Source organism: Thalassophryne amazonica, chromosome 10 (assembly GCF_902500255.1).
Source record: "Thalassophryne amazonica chromosome 10, fThaAma1.1, whole genome shotgun sequence".
Taxonomy (NCBI): domain Eukaryota; kingdom Metazoa; phylum Chordata; class Actinopteri; order Batrachoidiformes; family Batrachoididae; genus Thalassophryne; species Thalassophryne amazonica.
This window is the reverse complement of record NC_047112.1, coordinates 35,139,616-35,157,529: the sequence shown is the minus strand read 5'-3', so window position 1 is coordinate 35,157,529 and position 17,914 is coordinate 35,139,616. Positions and strand designations below refer to the sequence as shown.

Genomic DNA, 17,914 nt, shown 5'->3' with positions numbered 1-17,914 from the left:
AGGTTTCTCAAAGCAAACCTAAAACAGTAAGTGAGGCTTAGATGGCATGAATCAAAACCTGCATGTGCACTAATCTAGGCTGGGCTGTATGATATACAATGCAATTGTCATTACTGATGATATATGATGTGCTTTATGTGCCTGATAGATCACAGTGCTGAAAAAGATACCCATTTTTGTTGATTATTACATAATGCACCATGTTATTACATTTGCAAACCCCTAAAAAAAAATCAGCTACCTCATTTTGTAATAGCCTCCGCAATGTGTAATAATTTTATTACAAAATGTAGAGAAATATATTACATATTGCATTCAAGCGGCTTATTACAAAATGCAGCAATTGTTACAAAATGCGTAAATGAATACATAATGGTGTGAAAATTTATTACATTTTGTCAGCCTTTTACATAATGAGGTGTTACATAATGGGGTGTAACAAATGACATTCGTAATGCGTCTTGCTTATGTGTAAACGCACCATTACACAGTGAGCCATCCATGCCCCACCTCTTTATCACTGGATAAGGGGGGGGGGGGTTGTTGCATTGTAGCCAGAGGAAGCACTATTAATGCTGCTTACATGGCGAGTCCCAAATATGGGCTTCATGTAGACTCTTCTGAGGCTTTATAGAAAACCTTTGGTTGATGTTACACACACACACACACACACACACACACACACACACACACACACACACACACACACACACACACACACACACACACACACACACACACACACACACACACACACACACACACACACACACACACACACACACACACACACACACACACAGTCTATGCTATGGCAGCATGGCCAAGCACTGAGTGCACATGTTTTCACAGCAGAAGGCTCCTAAGTTCAAGACCACCCCTGCCCATTCTACAACCCCTGGCAAAAATTATGGAATCACCAGCCTCGGAGGATGTTCATTCAGTTGTTTAATTTTGTAGAAAAAAAGCAGATCACAGACATGACACAAAACTAAAGTCATTTCAAATGGCAACTTTCTGGCTTTAAGAAACACTATAAGAAATCAAGAAAAAAAAGATTGTGGCAGTCAGTAACGGTTACTTTTTTAGACCAAGTAGAGGAAAAAAAAAAAAAAATGGAATCACCCTGTAAATTTTCATCCCCAAAACTAACACCTGCATCATATCAGATCTGCTCCTTAGTCTGCATCTAAAAAGGAGTGAACACACCTTGGAGAGCTGTTGCACCAAGTGGACTGACATGAATCATGGCTCCAACACGAGAGATGTCAATTGAAACAAAGGAGAGGATTATCAAACTCTTAAAAGAGAGTAAATCATCACGCAATGTTGCAAAAGATGTTGGTTGTTCACAGTCAGCTGTGTCTAAACTCTGGACCAAATACAAACAACATGGGAAGGTTGTTAAAGGCAAACATACTGGTAGACCAAGGAAGACATCAAAGCGTCAAGACAGAAAACTTAAAGCAATGTCTCAAAAATCAAAAAATGTACAACAAAACAAATGAGGAACGAATGGGAGGAAACTGGAGTCAACGTCTGTGACCGAACTGTAAGAAACCGCCTAAAGGAAATGGGATTTACATACAGAAAAGCTAAACAAAAGGCATCATTAACACCTAAACAGAAAAAAACAAGGTTACAATGGGCTAAGGAAAAGCAATTGTGGACTGTGGATGACTGGATGAAAGTCATATTCAGTGATGAATCTCGAATCTGCATTGGGCAAGATGATGATGCTGGAACTTTTGTTTGGTGCCTTTCCAATGAGATTTATAAAGATGACTGCCTGAAGAGAACATGTAAATTTCCACAGTCGATGATATGGGGCTGCATGTCAGGTAAAGGCACTGGGGAGATGGCTGTCATTACATCATCAATAAATGCACAAGTTTATGTTGATATTTTGGACAATTGAAAGGATGCTTGGGGATGATGAAATCATTTTTCAAGATGATAATGCATCTTGCCATAGAGCAAAAACTACAAAAACATTCCTTGCAAAAAGACACATAGGGTCAATGTCATGGCATAGGGTCAATGTCAATGAGCAGATCTGATTTGATGCAGGTGTTAATTTGGGGGATGAAAATTTACAGGGTGATTCCATAATTTTTTCCTCAGAATTGAGTGATTCCATATTTTTTTTCCTCTGCTTGGTCTAAAAAAGTAACCATTACTGACTGCTCTTGATTTCTTATAGTGTTTCTTAAAGCCAGAATGTTGCCATTTGAAATGACTTTAGTTTTGTGTCATGTCTGTGATCTGCTTTTTTTCTACAAAATTAAACAACTGAATGAACATCCTCTGAGGCCGGTGATTCCATAATTTTTGCCAGGGGTTGTATATGTAATGTGGAGCTGTGTCATGAAAACCATCCAGCATAATACTTGTGCCAAATCATACAAATCATACAACATACGAGGTCTGTTAGAAAAGTATCCGACCTTATTATTTTTTTCAAAAACCATATGGATTTGAATCACACATGATTCAAATCCATATGGTGTGGACATCAGCACTTTTTCCGGCACATTCCACCGTTAGAGGAGTTTGTTTTTTTCATGGAAAAAGAAGCCAAGGGACGCGCCACGGAGCCGTTCATTACGTGGGACAAAACCACCTTGGTGTTGGTCTCACAGGACGGCTTAAAGGTGGATTTCAGATGGATTCCGGTTGCTTTCCAGTCGTGTGAATATCCGATTGTGATTGTGCATGAGCTGGACATGCCAGAACATGTCCTGTGAGGCTTCATCACAGCGTTGCTTTTCGCCATGCAGCTCCGCCGCGACGTGCGGAATTCCTCGGCCTTTGTTCCTCTTTTCATTCACTAGCACAGAAATTGCGAAAAGACGTGGACATCAGCACTTTTTCCGGCACATTCCACCATTACAGGAGTTTTTTTTTTTCATGGAAAAAGAAGCCGAGGGACGCGGCATAAAACCACCTCGGTGTTGGTCTCTCAGGACGGCTTTCAGACGGATTCCGGTTGCTTTTCTGTCATGTGAATATCCGAGAAATTGAGCTTGAGCTGGACAAGCCCCAACATGTCCTGTGAGGCTTCATCACGGCGTTTCTTTGCGCCGAGCGGATGCACCACGACGCGCTGAACTCCTCCGCACGTCTGTCTTAATGTGCCGGAAAAAGTGCTGATGTCCACGTCTTTTCACAATTCCTGTGCTAGTCAGAGGACATACCGGATCAAGACAGCGTCCAGTTTAGAAATGAACGGCACATTTCACTGTTACAGGAGTTTTTGTCATGGAAAGAGAAACAAAGGCCGAGGAATTCCGTGCGTCGTGACGGAGCTGCATGGCGAAAAGCAACGCCGTGATGAAGCCTCACAGGACATGTTCTGGCATGTCCAGCTCATGCACAATCACAATCGGATATTCACACGACTGGAAAACAACCAGAATCCATCTGAAATCCACCTTTAAGCCGTCCTGTGAGACCAACACCAAGGTGGTTTTGTCCCGCGTAATGAACGGCTCCGTGGCGCGTCCCTCGGCTTCTTTTTCCATGAAAAAAAAAAAAAAAAAACCTCCTGTAACGGTGGAATGTGCCGGAAAAAGTGCTGATGTCCACATCCTCTGCCTTTTTGTGAAAGTCAGACGAGGTCCCGGATCAACAAAGCTTTCACGTTGGAAATGATCTGGTTGTTTGTGCGGGGTGTCAGCCTGTCCATCGGCGCTGGGAGCGCGCTGCGCTCTCAGCAGTTGTGGGCCGTCCTTAAAGGGGCAGTAACACTCCTTAATCTGTTTAATCCCCATAAAAAAAGCCATATTAATTTTTCGAACGGTGTCCACCTGGAGGTCTCTTACAGTTTCTGGAAAAAATTGATGCAGCAAAGATCCAAATCGTTCAAACATTTATTCGCAATAAAAAATAGACGAGAGGGGTAGACCACACCTCACTCAAAGCCTGCTCACAGGCAAATGAAGCAACCGACAGGCATGAAAAAACTCACGCATGCGCACAAGGGTTCAAGCTTGGCTGACGCAATCACACGTGATTCAAATCCATATGGTTTTTGAAAAAAAATAAGGTCGGATACGTTTCTAACAGACCTCGTACAAATCCATACCAGATTTACTGTGGCAACCACAACTGAAAAAGGGACGAGCCAAAGGACTATATGCAGTCTGTGCTGTAGCCAAACTAGTGTCTGTCTCACCTCCTTCCTGAATTTCAGACAATCTTCTTCCTTCAGGTTCCATCATTTGATTTGTTATATATATATATATATATATATATATATATATATATATATATATAAACATTGGAGAAGATTTTACAACCAGACTCAATGTAATTGAATGCAGTTTCCAGTGGATTAAAAGAACATCTGATCAAACAGTGACAAAGCGCCCAACTGTGATCAGCAGGCACCTACTGTAAGCACCCCTCATGCTAACAACCAAAGCACTGCTAATAAGCATAACCAAATATGTGGCTATTAATCTTTTTATAAATACATAACATGAGAATATTTTGGGCCAAATACTTGACAGTACACACCTTATTCTGTTCATACTTGAATGGGATTTTGAGGGTCTCAGTTGCACGGATCATAGCCTGCATGGAGGTGAAGATGTTCTGGTAGACAAGTTTAGTGAAACCCTTCTTGTCCTCATCTGTGTAGCCTGACCCATGGATTATCCTCATCTGCTTGATGAAAGTACTCTTGCCACTCTCTCCAGTACCTGTCGGAAGAATAGATACATTAGAGAACTCAAGAAGTGTGAAATGTGTAAAAGCTATGAAAAGTATTTTTCCAAGAAAGCAAAGCCATATTGTTAGGGTGTAACCAGATTAGGACAGATTTTTGAGCATACCAATTTTGGCTCAGGATGAAAATGAAATACAATATACTGTAATTATTACAACACTGATTCAGGCTGCTTGATTTATGATCTTGCATTTTTTGAATATAGTATAGTTTGCTATTTCTTTTTAATAATTTGTATAACACTTTTGACGGAATCATTAAAAAGTTATTAATTTGAAGTTAATTAATTAGCTTTAATTTGAAATAGTAGTAGTAGTTCAGTGTCCATAAGAAGTTTATATTCCTATAGAAAATTGGGAGCTAAAAAAAAAAAAAAAGACTATCACCAGATCAATACCAGATAATAAATGGCAAACACCACCACCAGACCAATTGAATTCTAAATAAAGTGTTGTGAAATGCCATTACCACTTTCAAATGCCACCAGTTGTAATATAAATAATAAAAATCATAACCAATAAATATACCTGTGCAATAGACCTGTTCAAAATGTCAAATGTTACAAAATCTTTTAGGTCACGTTCTCGTTCCACTAAAAAATATAAGATCTGTGTGTAAATGGCGGTTAATTTCGTTTATGGCGAATGATGAAGTTCTGACACGCTACAGCTTGGTGCTTTATTTTGAAGACCACCGTTTTCTTCTTCTTCTACTTCCTGTGCTGCCGACGTTAGACATTACGCTCCTGTCTTGTCGCAACGACATGTTCACGTCACGCATGAGCTGGTAAAATGTGAACAAATTAATTACTTATCATGTTATGTATTAAAACCTAAGAAATGTATTTATTGTTTGCTCTGTGTTCTGCATCGTTTATGTCGCATGTAAGGACTGTCCCTGTGAGATGTGTGTGGAAGATAGGCTGCTAGCAAACGGAGCTCAAACGTAGCGCCCTTGGAAGCAGAAGGAGGTAGGAGGGGATGATTTATCCATAAAAATGAGGGATTTGTTTTATTTATTGTTCTTATTTCAACAAGAGCTGTAACTCTGGTTTGAAGGGTTAATTTCTTGTGAAATGCATTATTTCAGTTTATTAAAGGACTGGTGTTAAGGCTAAAATGTGAATATAATTCTATGCAATATTTGTGAAATATGGTGCTATGGAAATTTATGTATTTTTGTGTCCATTTCATAGTTTTCACGGTGTCAAATGTCAGTCAGTCAAAAGGGGAGGAGAGAAATTAAAGCTGCACCAGTCGAAGCTCTCTGCATCTTGCTTTATTATTCCAAGCGGGTCGCTACAGTGAAAACTCCTTTCCGGCTACGAGAGACCTGCCATCCCTGCAGAGAAGCTGATGCCACCTCATCTGAGATCCAGCTACCAAACGGATACCAGCCTGCTGATTCCGCTCACGTCGATATCCTGCACAGGCAAAATCAAAAAGGACGGCACACTGAAGGTACAACTACGGATGCTAAAGGGACTTTGAGTGCCAAGGAGCAAAGAGGACGATTTACATACGCACGCACAAGCTTAAAGCATAACTGAAATGCTTTATATCGTTTCGAGGTCGAAATTAATTTGAGAGTTGATTTCTAAGATATAACAGTGCTGAGGTGATGAATATTTCAGGACAAATGGAATGTGTTTAGGGATAATAATTCATGATATTTCTGTTTATGAGTGAAGCTCTTTGCTATTAATACCAGCAACACTCATTTACAACACTTGTTACTGTTTCATGCTAAGAATCCCTTTGAATGTCCATCATCTGTGAATGCTTGATTATAGATATTACTCTGTGGTAAAAGATAGCTACAGCTCATAGGTGTGAATTCAGGCATAGGACAATCAAAGCCACGTCAGACTTGAAACAGTCGCACAAACAAACAAGATGTCACTCCCACCAGAAGAAACAGACAATCCCACAGACACACCATTCAGGTCTAGCTCACGTGAGAGGAAGCTAACAGAGAAAGGCCAAGAAATGCGTAACCAAGACTCCAAAAAACGTGAGAAAATATTCAACAAGGCCTATGACTCTTGGAAGCTAGTAGCAAGAGAAACTAGGACAAGATTAAAAACCCTCTGCTCATTAGGAGACCTCAATAAGTTACAGGACGATATTCAAGCAAAGTACAATGCTGTAAAACTACAGTATGAACCTATTCTGCGTAACAGTAGCACCACGCCAGAAGTTGTCAAAAAAATGGATGCGTGTGTTATGTTGACAAAGGAAATTTGTGATCTCATAAGCAACCGTCAAGAGACTATTGATGAAGATTATAACGATCAACTTGAAAAGGAAAGAGTAAGAGAAACATTAAACAAAATTGAATATGGATCTGTCTTTGGCTTATCTAAAACTGAAACTGTAAGTTCATCAGAGTCGTCAGAGAAATCAAGCAAATGCTCCGGCTCAGTCAGTGCCTACGGCAACAGAGTAGATGCAGAAGCAGAGCTTGCTGCTAAGCTGGAGCAATTAAAAGCCAGAGAAGAAATTCAAGCACAACGAGCACATCTTCACAAGTTAGAAAGTGAATGGAGACTTAATGAGGCAAAAATGTTGTCAGAAATGAAGCAAAGAGAGGTGGAGATGCAACGACAGTTGGAACAAGAGAGAGCAAAACTGCAGCAGTTACAAGCAACAAAGGAAGTTGCTATAGCAGCAGCTCGTGTGAGAGCATACGATAGTTTTGAAGGTTTTGAGAACCAAAATGAAATTAACGACACAACTAGCTCAGCTCACTATAAGATAAAAACAGAGCCTCTGCTGAATCCAGACGCTGCTTCGTTCCAACCTCGCCAAGCAATTCCTGAAATGACAGTGACCCAGGAGTCTGTCAGTTTAGCACAAGCAATTGCTAGCTCATTGAGTATGAACCGCTTGCCAGTCCCTGAACCCACCACATTTAGTGGTGACCCTTTACAGTTTACAGATTGGAAGATGTCATTCATGACTCTGATTGACAGAAAACCACTTCCAGCGAGCGAGAAAATGTTTTATCTCAAAAATTATCTTGTTGGAGAGGCGCGTAAAGCTGTTGAAGGTTTCTTTTATCGAAATTCAGAGAATGCATACAATGGAGCATGGAAAGTTTTACAGGACAGATATGGGAACCCATTCATCATACAGAAAGCTTTCCGCGAAAAGCTCATGAAATGGCCAAGGATCAGCACAAATGACGCACTAGCACTACGGGAGTTTGCTGACTTCCTACAAAGCTGCAAGGAGGCAATTCCACATATAAAAGGATTAGCTATCCTTAATGACTGTGAAGAAAACCACAAGTTGCTCAAAAAACTGCCGGAATGGATCGTACGAAAGTGGAGTCGAATTGTTGTGGATGAACTTGACACATCTGACAGCTATCCAGATTTTGCATGCTTCACAGAGTTCCTCAGCAGAGAGGCACGGATAGCTTGCAACCCAATTGCTTCTCCACTCTCGATAAATTTCAAACCTGTAGATGACAGGATCCCAAAGAGAGCCAGAGCTTTCAACACAAGCACACAATCAAAGAGTGTAGTTCAAGAGAAAGAAGAAACGAACAACAGTAAACCGAAATTACCTTGCTCTGTCTGTAAAAGTGAAACTCATGGCATCCCTAGGTGTCCCACTTTCACAACAAAAAGTGCTGAAGATAAAAAGGCATTCATTCATGAAAATCGACTCTGCTTTGGATGCTTAAGAAAGGGTCACATGACTAAAGACTGTAAGAGACGACACACATGCGACATATGCAGCCGTCGTCACCCAACCTGCTTGCACGAAGACAGGAACCAAAGACCTGTGGAAGCAATACTGAACGGCTCCACTTCCACAGAAGAAGGTGCAAGCCAAGAAGTGCAGAAGGTCATATCCCATACATCAACACAACGCGCTTCTGCTACTTCAAGTATTGTCCCAGTCTTTGTTTCTTCATTGCGAGAGCCACACAGAGAAATACTTACGTATGCAATATTAGACACACAGAGTGACTCAACATTTGTCTTAGAAGATGTACTTGATAAGCTGAATGTGAATGCACAGTCAGTAAAGCTGAAACTCAGTACCATGACAGCCATCGACACAATCGTATCGAGCAAGAGTGTTCGTGGTCTACAAGTCCGTGGTCTTGACTCAGAGTCGCATTCAACTACAACAGGCCTACAGCCGTGACTTCATCCCAGTGGATAAGTCTTACATTCCAACAAAGGAAACAGCATTACTGTGGCCTCATCTCAGAAGCTTGGCAGACAAGTTGCCACCCCTTCAGGACTGTGATGTAGGACTCCTGATAGGATATGACTGTCCTTCAGCGCTGGCTCCTCTTGAAGTTATCTTAGGTGACAAAAATCAACCGTTCGCACAGAGATCAGAACTAGGATGGAGTATAATAGGCTTGTCAAACCCCCACCTAGACAGGCAAGGAAGTCAAAGCTTCGTACATCGGCTAACAGTAAGAGAACTGCCAGTTCCATCAGCAACAGATGTTCTGAAGACTTTGGAATCAGACTTCATTGAGAGAACTTATGAGGATAAATATGTCTCACAAGATGATGTTCATTTCATTCAGTTCCTCAGTGACCACATCACACAGAAGGAGGACGGGCATTATGAGATGCCTCTCCCTTTCAAAGGCAACAGTCCACCCAACTTACCAAACAACAAGAGGCTAGCCACAGTTCGCCTACAGTGTCTTAAGAAAAAATTAAAGGCCAACAAACAATACTACGAGCAGTACAAAACATTCATGGAGGCAACCATTAACAAGGGTGATGCAGAGCTTGCCCCTGCAACATCTGAGAGAGCGACAGAGTGGTACCTTCCACATCACGGTGTCTACCACCCCAAAAAACCAAATAAGCTAAGAGTCGTTTTTGACTGTTCAGCCAAATTCCATGGTATTTCTCTAAACGGCACCCTGCTAACTGGACCTGATCTGATCAATCCTCTGGTAGGAGTGCTTTGTCGATTTAGAAAAGAAGCTGTAGCCATTATCTGTGATGTTGAACGAATGTTTTATCAGTTTTCTGTCACTCCTGAATCCAGGAATTATCTGAAGTTCCTCTGGTGGAAAGGCGGAGATCTGGAGAAGGAACCACAGGAGTACAGGATGGCCGTTCATCTATTCGGAGCTGCTTCGTCTCCAGGATGTGCCAATTTTGGCTTAAAGCATCTAGCAAGACAACACAAAGCTAACTACCCCCTGGCATCAGCATTTGTGGAGAGAAATTTTTATGTTGATGACGGATTAGTCAGCATCCCGTCAGTTGACGAAGCTAAAAAACTGATCACTGAATCACAAGAGTTGTGCAAAAGAGGAGGCCTGCGCCTCCACAAATTCAACTCAAATAAAGAAGCTGCATTGTCTTGCTTAGACCCATCTGAAAGAGCAGCAAGCGTCAAGCCTCTAGAGTTTGATCCAACGCCATCAGAACGTGCTCTCGGCATCCAGTGGCTGATAAAGGATGACATGTTCAGCTTTAACATCAGCTTGAAGGATCAGCCTTCAACCCGTCGTGGTTGTTTGTCTGTCATCGCCTCTCTTTACGATCCACTCGGGTTCATTGCTCCATTCAGCCTAAGTGGAAAACGTATCCTTCAAGAGCTTTGTCACAGAGGCATCGGATGGGATGATCCACTTCCGGAAGATATAAAGCTACGGTGGGAGGAATGGATGAATGGACTTCTTAAGCTGAAAGAGGTCTCGATCCCAAGATGTTACCACCCACATGACTTTCATAACATTGTCAGAGTAGAATTACACCATTTTTCAGATGCCAGCTGCATAGGATATGGTGCATGTTCTTACCTCAGGTACAAAAATGACAAGGATGAAGTCCATTGCAGTCTCGTAATGGCAAAAGCAAGGGTAGCTCCCTCGAAGGTCACAAGTATTCCAAGGCTGGAACTTGCAGCAGCAGTGGTTTCTGCAAAAGTCAGCGTCATGTTAAAGGGTGAGCTTAACATGAAAATCGATCAAGAATTTTTCTGGACGGATTCGCAAATTCTGCTTGGGTACATCAGCAATGATGCCCGTAGGTTCCACATATTTGTCGCAAACCATGTTCAACTGATTAGAGACAATAGTGATCCTGATCAGTGGCATTATGTGGATTCCTCAGAAAACCCGGCCGATCACGCATCCAGAGGTCTCCATGTTTCAGACATTCACTCAACGAACTGGCTGCAAGGTCCGAAATTTCTCTGGGAGCGTGAATTGCATCTAACACCCAGCAGTCCAGCAGACTTACTCGTCGGTGATCCCGAAGTCAAGACAATTCAAGTACTTGCAACCGAAACCAATAACTGCAATGACATCCTCAAGCGTCTGAGTCAGTTTTCCTCATGGACAACACTTGTAAAGGTGGTTGCAAGGATCAAGAGACTGAGGTCTACACAAAAACAACATAGTGAACATGTGACTGTTGAAGAGAGGGAGAACGCCGCTGAGACAGTGATCAAGATTGTACAGCAGCAAGCCTTTCCCCATGAGATAAAGCTGCTTCAAGGTGGAAAAGACCTTCCAAAATCTAGTTCCCTCTTTAGTCTTGATCCCATCTGGTCTGAAGAACTTCTCTGTGTTGGTGGGAGATTAGAACAGTCATCTCTCTGTCACAAAGTCAAGCACCCAATTATCTTACCGAACGATAGTCATGTAACTAAGCTTATAGTGTCTCACTACCACGCTAAGACATGCCACCAGGGTCGAAGCCAGACACAAATGGAGCTTAGAGTCAATGGATTCTGGGTCATTGGTGGAAGCAAGCTGGTCGCTAAGTTGATACACACCTGTGTGCTTTGTAGGAAACTTCAACAGCCGACAGAGAACCAACGAATGGCTGAACTCCCTAAAGAACGTCTTGAAGCCTCAGCACCTTTCACGTATAGTGGCATGGATTGTTTTGGACCATTTATTGTAAAGAAAGCTCGTAAAGAGTACAAAAGGTATGGACTCATTTTCACATGTCTGTATTCCAGAGCTGTTCATATCGAGATGCTCGAAGATTTGTCGACAGACTCGTTCATCAATGCATTAAGATGCTTCATCAGTCTCAGAGGAGCTGTCCGACAACTTTATTGTGACCAGGGCTCTAATTTTGTTGGAGCCAAAAATGAGTTTAAGGAAGCACTTAAACAATGTGACACCAAACCATTGGAAATCTTCCTGACTGAAAGGCAGTGCGAATTTGTCTTCAATGCCCCCTCTGCTAGCCATGCAGGCGGTGTCTGGGAACGGCAAATCAGAACCATAAGAAACGTGCTAAATGCTACCTTCGCACAGTGCCCAGGTCGATTGGATGACGCCTCTCTCAGAACACTGTTATATGAGGCCATGGCTATCGTTAATAGTCGCCCATTGACAGTGGATGGAATAAATGATCCTCAAGCGATGGAACCTTTAACACCGAACCACCTCATCATGATGAAATCTAAGGTTGCTCTTCCTCCCCCTGGAGTATTTGGGAAAGAGGATTTGTATGCTACAAAGAGATGGAGGAGAGTTCAGTATCTCATTGAACAATTCTGGGGTCGTTGGAAAAGAGAGTATCTACTCAACATATCCACAAGACAGAAATGGCACCTACCTCAGCGCAACCTCAGAGTCAATGACATTGTCATTATTAAAGATGACAACCTTCCTAGAAATCATTGGCAATTAGGACGAGTGGTGGAGACTGTTCAGGACAGTGATGGTTTGGTGCGTCGAGTCAAAGTCCAAGTAGGAGAGCGAAAGCCTCATAGAAAACAAGATTCCCCCTCTAAGCCTTCAGTTATTGAGAGGCCAGTCCAAAAATTAGTACTTCTTCTTGAGAATTAATTGGAACAAACAGGCTGTTTGTGTACACGCTATTTTATTGTGTATGATGTTGTACAGTTCAACTGTATAACTCTGATAGTTAAAGGTTATAGGTCAAGAAATCCTGTACAATTCATTTAGCCCGTGTATATTTGTTCATTCATTGTAGCAGGATTTGGTGGGAGTGTAAATGGCGGTTAATTTCGTTTATGGCGAATGATGAAGTTCTGACACGCTACAGCTTGGTGCTTTATTTTGAAGACCACCGTTTTCTTCTTCTTCTACTTCCTGTGCTGCCGACGTTAGACATTACGCTCCTGTCTTGTCGCAACAACATGTTCACGTCACGCACGAGCTGGTAAAACATGTGAACAAATTAATTACTTATCGTGTTATGTATTAAAACCTAAGAAAGGTATTTATTGTTGTTTGCTCTGTGTTCTGCATCGTTTATGTCGCATGTAAGGACTGTCCCTGTGAGATGTGTGTGGAAGATAGGCTGCTAGCAAACGGAGCTCAAACGTAGCGCCCTTGGAAGCAGAAGGAGGTAGGAGGGGATGATTTATCCATAAAAATGAGGGATTTGTTTTATTTATTGTTCTTATTTCAACAAGAGCTGTAACTCTGGTTTGAAGGGTTAATTTCTTGTGAAATGCATTATTTCAGTTTATTAAAGGACTGGTGTTAAGGCTAAAATGTGAATATAATTCTATGCAATATTTGTGAAATATGGTGCTATGGAAATTTATGTATTTTTGTGTCCATTTCATAGTTTTCACGGTGTCAAATGTCAGTCAGTCAAAAGGGGAGGAGAGAAATTAAAGCTGCACCAGTCGAAGCTCTCTGCATCTTGCTTTATTATTCCAAGCGGGTCGCTACACTGTGCCAAATTTTACTGTAATTGGACATTGTTTAGGGGTTCCCCACAAAGCAACAATTTTCCCCAAACAAGCAATGTAGTAATAAGCCAGTAATTCCAGTAATGCTCTCCTCTGGGTGACCAATCAACCACCACTCTTTGCGATTAGAAGCTGTCACATGTACCTGTAAAACAAATAATAATAATAATAATAATGGCATCAGAGTCTTCTCCCATTAGGGTGATGTTGCCTTGCCAGCAGAGGGAAAGGAAAATGTGTCACTCTGGGGGACCTCTAAATCTTATCTGAGTTCAAATTTGGTCTGCACCTATAAAACCCCAAGTGGAAAAAAACATGTGGCCTGAAGTCTCTCACAAGTTTTTTTCCCCACTATATATCATGAACAGCCCCTAATGTACAGTATTTAGCACAGTGTGTTAATTTTCCCTTAAAATATATCTCGTCAATTTTGAATGGTTTATCTATAAGAAATCAATTGTAAGGCCTGAAAGAAGTTTCTGTAGGAAGTATTTTATCCATAAGGTCAAGTGAGAAGGGGAAGTGTTGGCTTTTTAAATACTTGAAAGACACTGGACTCATCGACAGGATTTAGTACTGCTATAAGAGACTGATGCAGAAGGTGGCAGCAATGCAACAATAAGGATCTCAGCTGGCATTAAATGCCATAGAAGAAAGGATGCGCTAGATTTTATTCACAGGGTCACGTTTTGAAAGGAACACGTTCTGTGCCAAAATAAAGCCATAAAATAGCTGTCTGCATATATATCTTTTAAGTTAGCAGTTTTATATGACAAAACAGACAGAACATGGAAACAGATTTTGATGGAAATCTGTATACAACCAGGGGTTTGCAGGACAGAGATGCCACGGAGGAGGAAGCCATCCTGGAAGTACTAATGTTACAATAACAAAATAAAGGTTTTGAAAATTAATTCCAAAAATCTTCATGACAAAGGATGGGCATCACTGTGCCATACGCAGGCCATATCCGAAAGCTGAGGTGGATCTGAACTGTTTCTGCAGGTATGGTATCCGTGTTTCCTCGACTTAGGGCAAACAAAATGACTTCTGACGCTGATTGAGTAGGGCAGGTGCACATTAATGCTGGCTTCAGTGGGGACAAAGTCAATCAATTCAATCAATCAATTTTTTTATATAGCGCCAAATCACAACAAACAGTTGCCCCAAGGCGCTTTATATTGTAAGGCAAGGCCATACAATAATTATGTAAAACCCCAACGGTCAAAACGACCCCCTGTGAGCAAGCACTTGGCTACAGTGGGAAGGAAAAACTCCCTTTTAACAGGAAGAAACCTCCAGCAGAACCAGGCTCAGGGAGGGGCAGTCTTCTGCTGGGACTGGTTGGGGCTGAGGGAGAGAACCAGGAAAAAGACATGCTGTGGAGGGGAGCAGAGATCAATCACTAATGATTAAATGCAGAGTGGTGCATACAGAGCAAAAAGAGAAAGAAACAGTGCATCATGGGAACCCCCCAGCAGTCTACGTCTATAGCAGCATAACTAAGGGATGGTTCAGGGTCACCTGATCCAGCCCTAACTATAAGCTTTAGCAAAAAGGAAAGTTTTAAGCCTAATCTTAAAAGTAGAGAGGGTGTCTGTCTCCCTGATCTGAATTGGGAGCTGGTTCCACAGGAGAGGAGCCTGAAAGCTGAAGGCTCTGCCTCCCATTCTACTCTTACAAACCCTAGGAACTACAAGTAAGCCTGCAGTCTGAGAGCGAAGCGCTCTATTGGGGTGATATGGTACTACGAGGTCCCTAAGATAAGATGGGACCTGATTATTCAAAACCTTATAAGTAAGAAGAAGAATTTTAAATTCTATTCTAGAATTAACAGGAAGCCAATGAAGAGAGGCCAATATGGGTGAGATATGCTCTCTCCTTCTAGTCCCCGTCAATACTCTAGCTGCAGCATTTTGAATTAACTGAAGGCTTTTTAGGGAACTTTTAGGACAACCTGATAATAATGAATTACAATAGTCCAGCCTAGAGGAAATAAATGCATGAATTAGTTTTTCAGCATCACTCTGAGACAAGACCTTTCTGATTTTAGAGATATTGCGTAAATGCAAAAAAGCAGTCCTACATATTTGTTTAATATGCGCTTTGAATGACATATACTGATCAAAAATGACTCCAAGATTTCTCACAGTATTACTAGAGGTCAGGGTAATGCCATCCAGAGTAAGGATCTGGTTAGACACCATGTTTCTAAGATTTGTGGGGCCAAGTACAATAACTTCAGTTTTATCTGAGTTTAAAAGCAGGAAATTAGAGGTCATCCATGTCTTTATGTCTGTAAGACAATCCTGCAGTTTAGCTAATTGGTGTGTGTCCTCTGGCTTCATGGATAGATAAAGCTGGGTATCATCTGCGTAACAATAAAAATTTAAGCAATACCGTCTAATAATACTGCCTAAGGGAAGCATGTATAAAGTGAATAAAATTGGTCCTAGCACAGAACCTTGTGGAACTCCATAATTAACTTTAGTCTGTGAAGAAGATTCCCCATTTAAATGAACAAATTGTAATCTATTAGACAAATATGATTCAAACCACCGCAGCGCAGTGCCTTTAATACCTATGGCATGCTCTAATCTCTGTAATAAAATTTTATGGTCAACAGTATCAAAAGCAGCACTGAGGTCTAACAGAACAAGCACAGAGATGAGTCCACTGTCCGAGGCCATAAGAAGATCATTTGTAACCTTCACTAATGCTGTTTCTGTACTATGATGAATTCTAAAACCTGACTGAAACTCTTCAAATAGACCATTCCTCTGCAGATGATCAGTTAGCTGTTTTACAACTACCCTTTCAAGAATTTCTGAGAGAAAAGGAAGGTTGGAGATTGGCCTATAATTAGCTAAGATAGCTGGGTCAAGTGATGGCTTTTTAAGTAATGGTTTAATTACTGCCACCTTAAAAGCCTGTGGTACATAGCCAACTAACAAAGATAGATTGATCATATTTAAGATCGAAGCATTAAATAATGGTAGGGCTTCCTTGAGCAGCCTGGTAGGAATGGCGTCTAATAAACATGTTGATGGTTTGGATGAAGTAACTAATGAAAATAACTCAGACAGAACAATCGGAGAGAAAGAGTCTAACCAAATACCGGCATCACTGAAAGCAGCCAAAGATAACGATACGTCTTTGGGATGGTTATAAGTAATTTTTTCTCTAATAGTTAAAATTTTGTTAGCAAAGAAAGTCATGAAGTCATTACTAGTTAAAGTTAATGGAATACTCAGCTCAATAGAGCTCTGACTCTGTCAGCCTGGCTACAGTGCTGAAAAGAAACCTGGGGTTGTTCTTATTTTCTTCAATTAGTGATGAGTAGAAAGATGTCCTAGCTTTATGGAGGGCTTTTTTATAGAGCAACAGACTCTTTTTCCAGGCTAAGTGAAGATCTTCTAAATTAGTGAGACGCCATTTCCTCTCCAACTTACGGGTTATCTGCTTTAAGCTACGAGTTTGTGAGTTATACCACGGAGTCAGACACTTCTGATTTAAAGCTCTCTTTTTCAGAGGAGCTACAGCATCCAAAGTTGTCTTCAATGAGGATGTAAAACTATTGACGAGATACTCTATCTCCCTTACAGAGTTTAGGTAACTACTGTGCACTGTGTTGGTATATGGCATTAGAGAACATAAAGAAGGAATCATATCCTTAAACCTAGTTACAGCGCTTTCTGAAAGACTTCTAGTGTAATGAAACTTATTCCCCACTGCTGGGTAGTCCATCAGAGTAAATGTAAATGTTATTAAGAAATGATCAGACAGAAGGGAGTTTTCAGGGAATACTGCTAAGTCTTCTATTTCCATACCATAAGTCAGAACAAGATCTAAGATATGATTAAAGTGGTGGGTGGACTCATTTACTTTTTGAGCAAAGCCAATAGTCTAATAATAGATTAAATGCAGTGTTGAGGCTGTCATTCTCAGCATCTGTGTGGATGTTAAAATCGCCCACTATAATTATCTTATCTGAGCTAAGCACTAAGTCAGACAAAAGGTCTGAAAATTCACAGAGAAACTCACAGTAACGACCAGGTGGACGATAGATAATAACAAATAAAACTGGTTTTTGGGACTTCCAATTTGGATGGACAAGACTAAGAGACAAGCTTTCAAATGAATTAAAGCTCTGTCTGGGTTTTTGATTAATTAATAAGCTGGGATGGAAGATTGCTGCTAATCCTCCGCCCCCGGCCCGTGCTACGAGCTTCCTCGTCCCAAACACTGGTTTTGGATTAACTTATTCAAAGTCATTTTCACTTCCCTCTGTCCTTTAGAGCAGAAATATGCTTACTTTTTAACCACTCATCCAGACAACTGGCTGCATAGTGAACATAAATGTATACAGACTTGCTTATGGACTGAGTTACTTGGGGAATACACCAGAGGGCAGTTGATTTCTTGCCATCTGTTCCAACAAGTATATTTGTCACCGTGAAACAGCAATGACATCATATACATGTGGAAAACTACA

At 41.2% G+C, this 17,914-nt stretch overlaps 1 protein-coding gene across 2 annotated transcripts in view; it reads right to left on the bottom strand.

Moving 5' to 3' along the window:
• The window catches only part of LOC117518597 (guanine nucleotide-binding protein G(q) subunit alpha), an 89,911-nt gene that overhangs the window by 30,632 nt on the left and 41,365 nt on the right, over positions 1 to 17,914 (bottom strand). For both annotated transcript variants that reach the window (XM_034179770.1, XM_034179771.1), the window contains exon 2: positions 4,522 to 4,706. In XM_034179770.1, the coding sequence (XP_034035661.1) occupies positions 4,522 to 4,706 (185 nt within the window). The remainder of the gene's footprint in view (positions 1 to 4,521; positions 4,707 to 17,914) is intronic.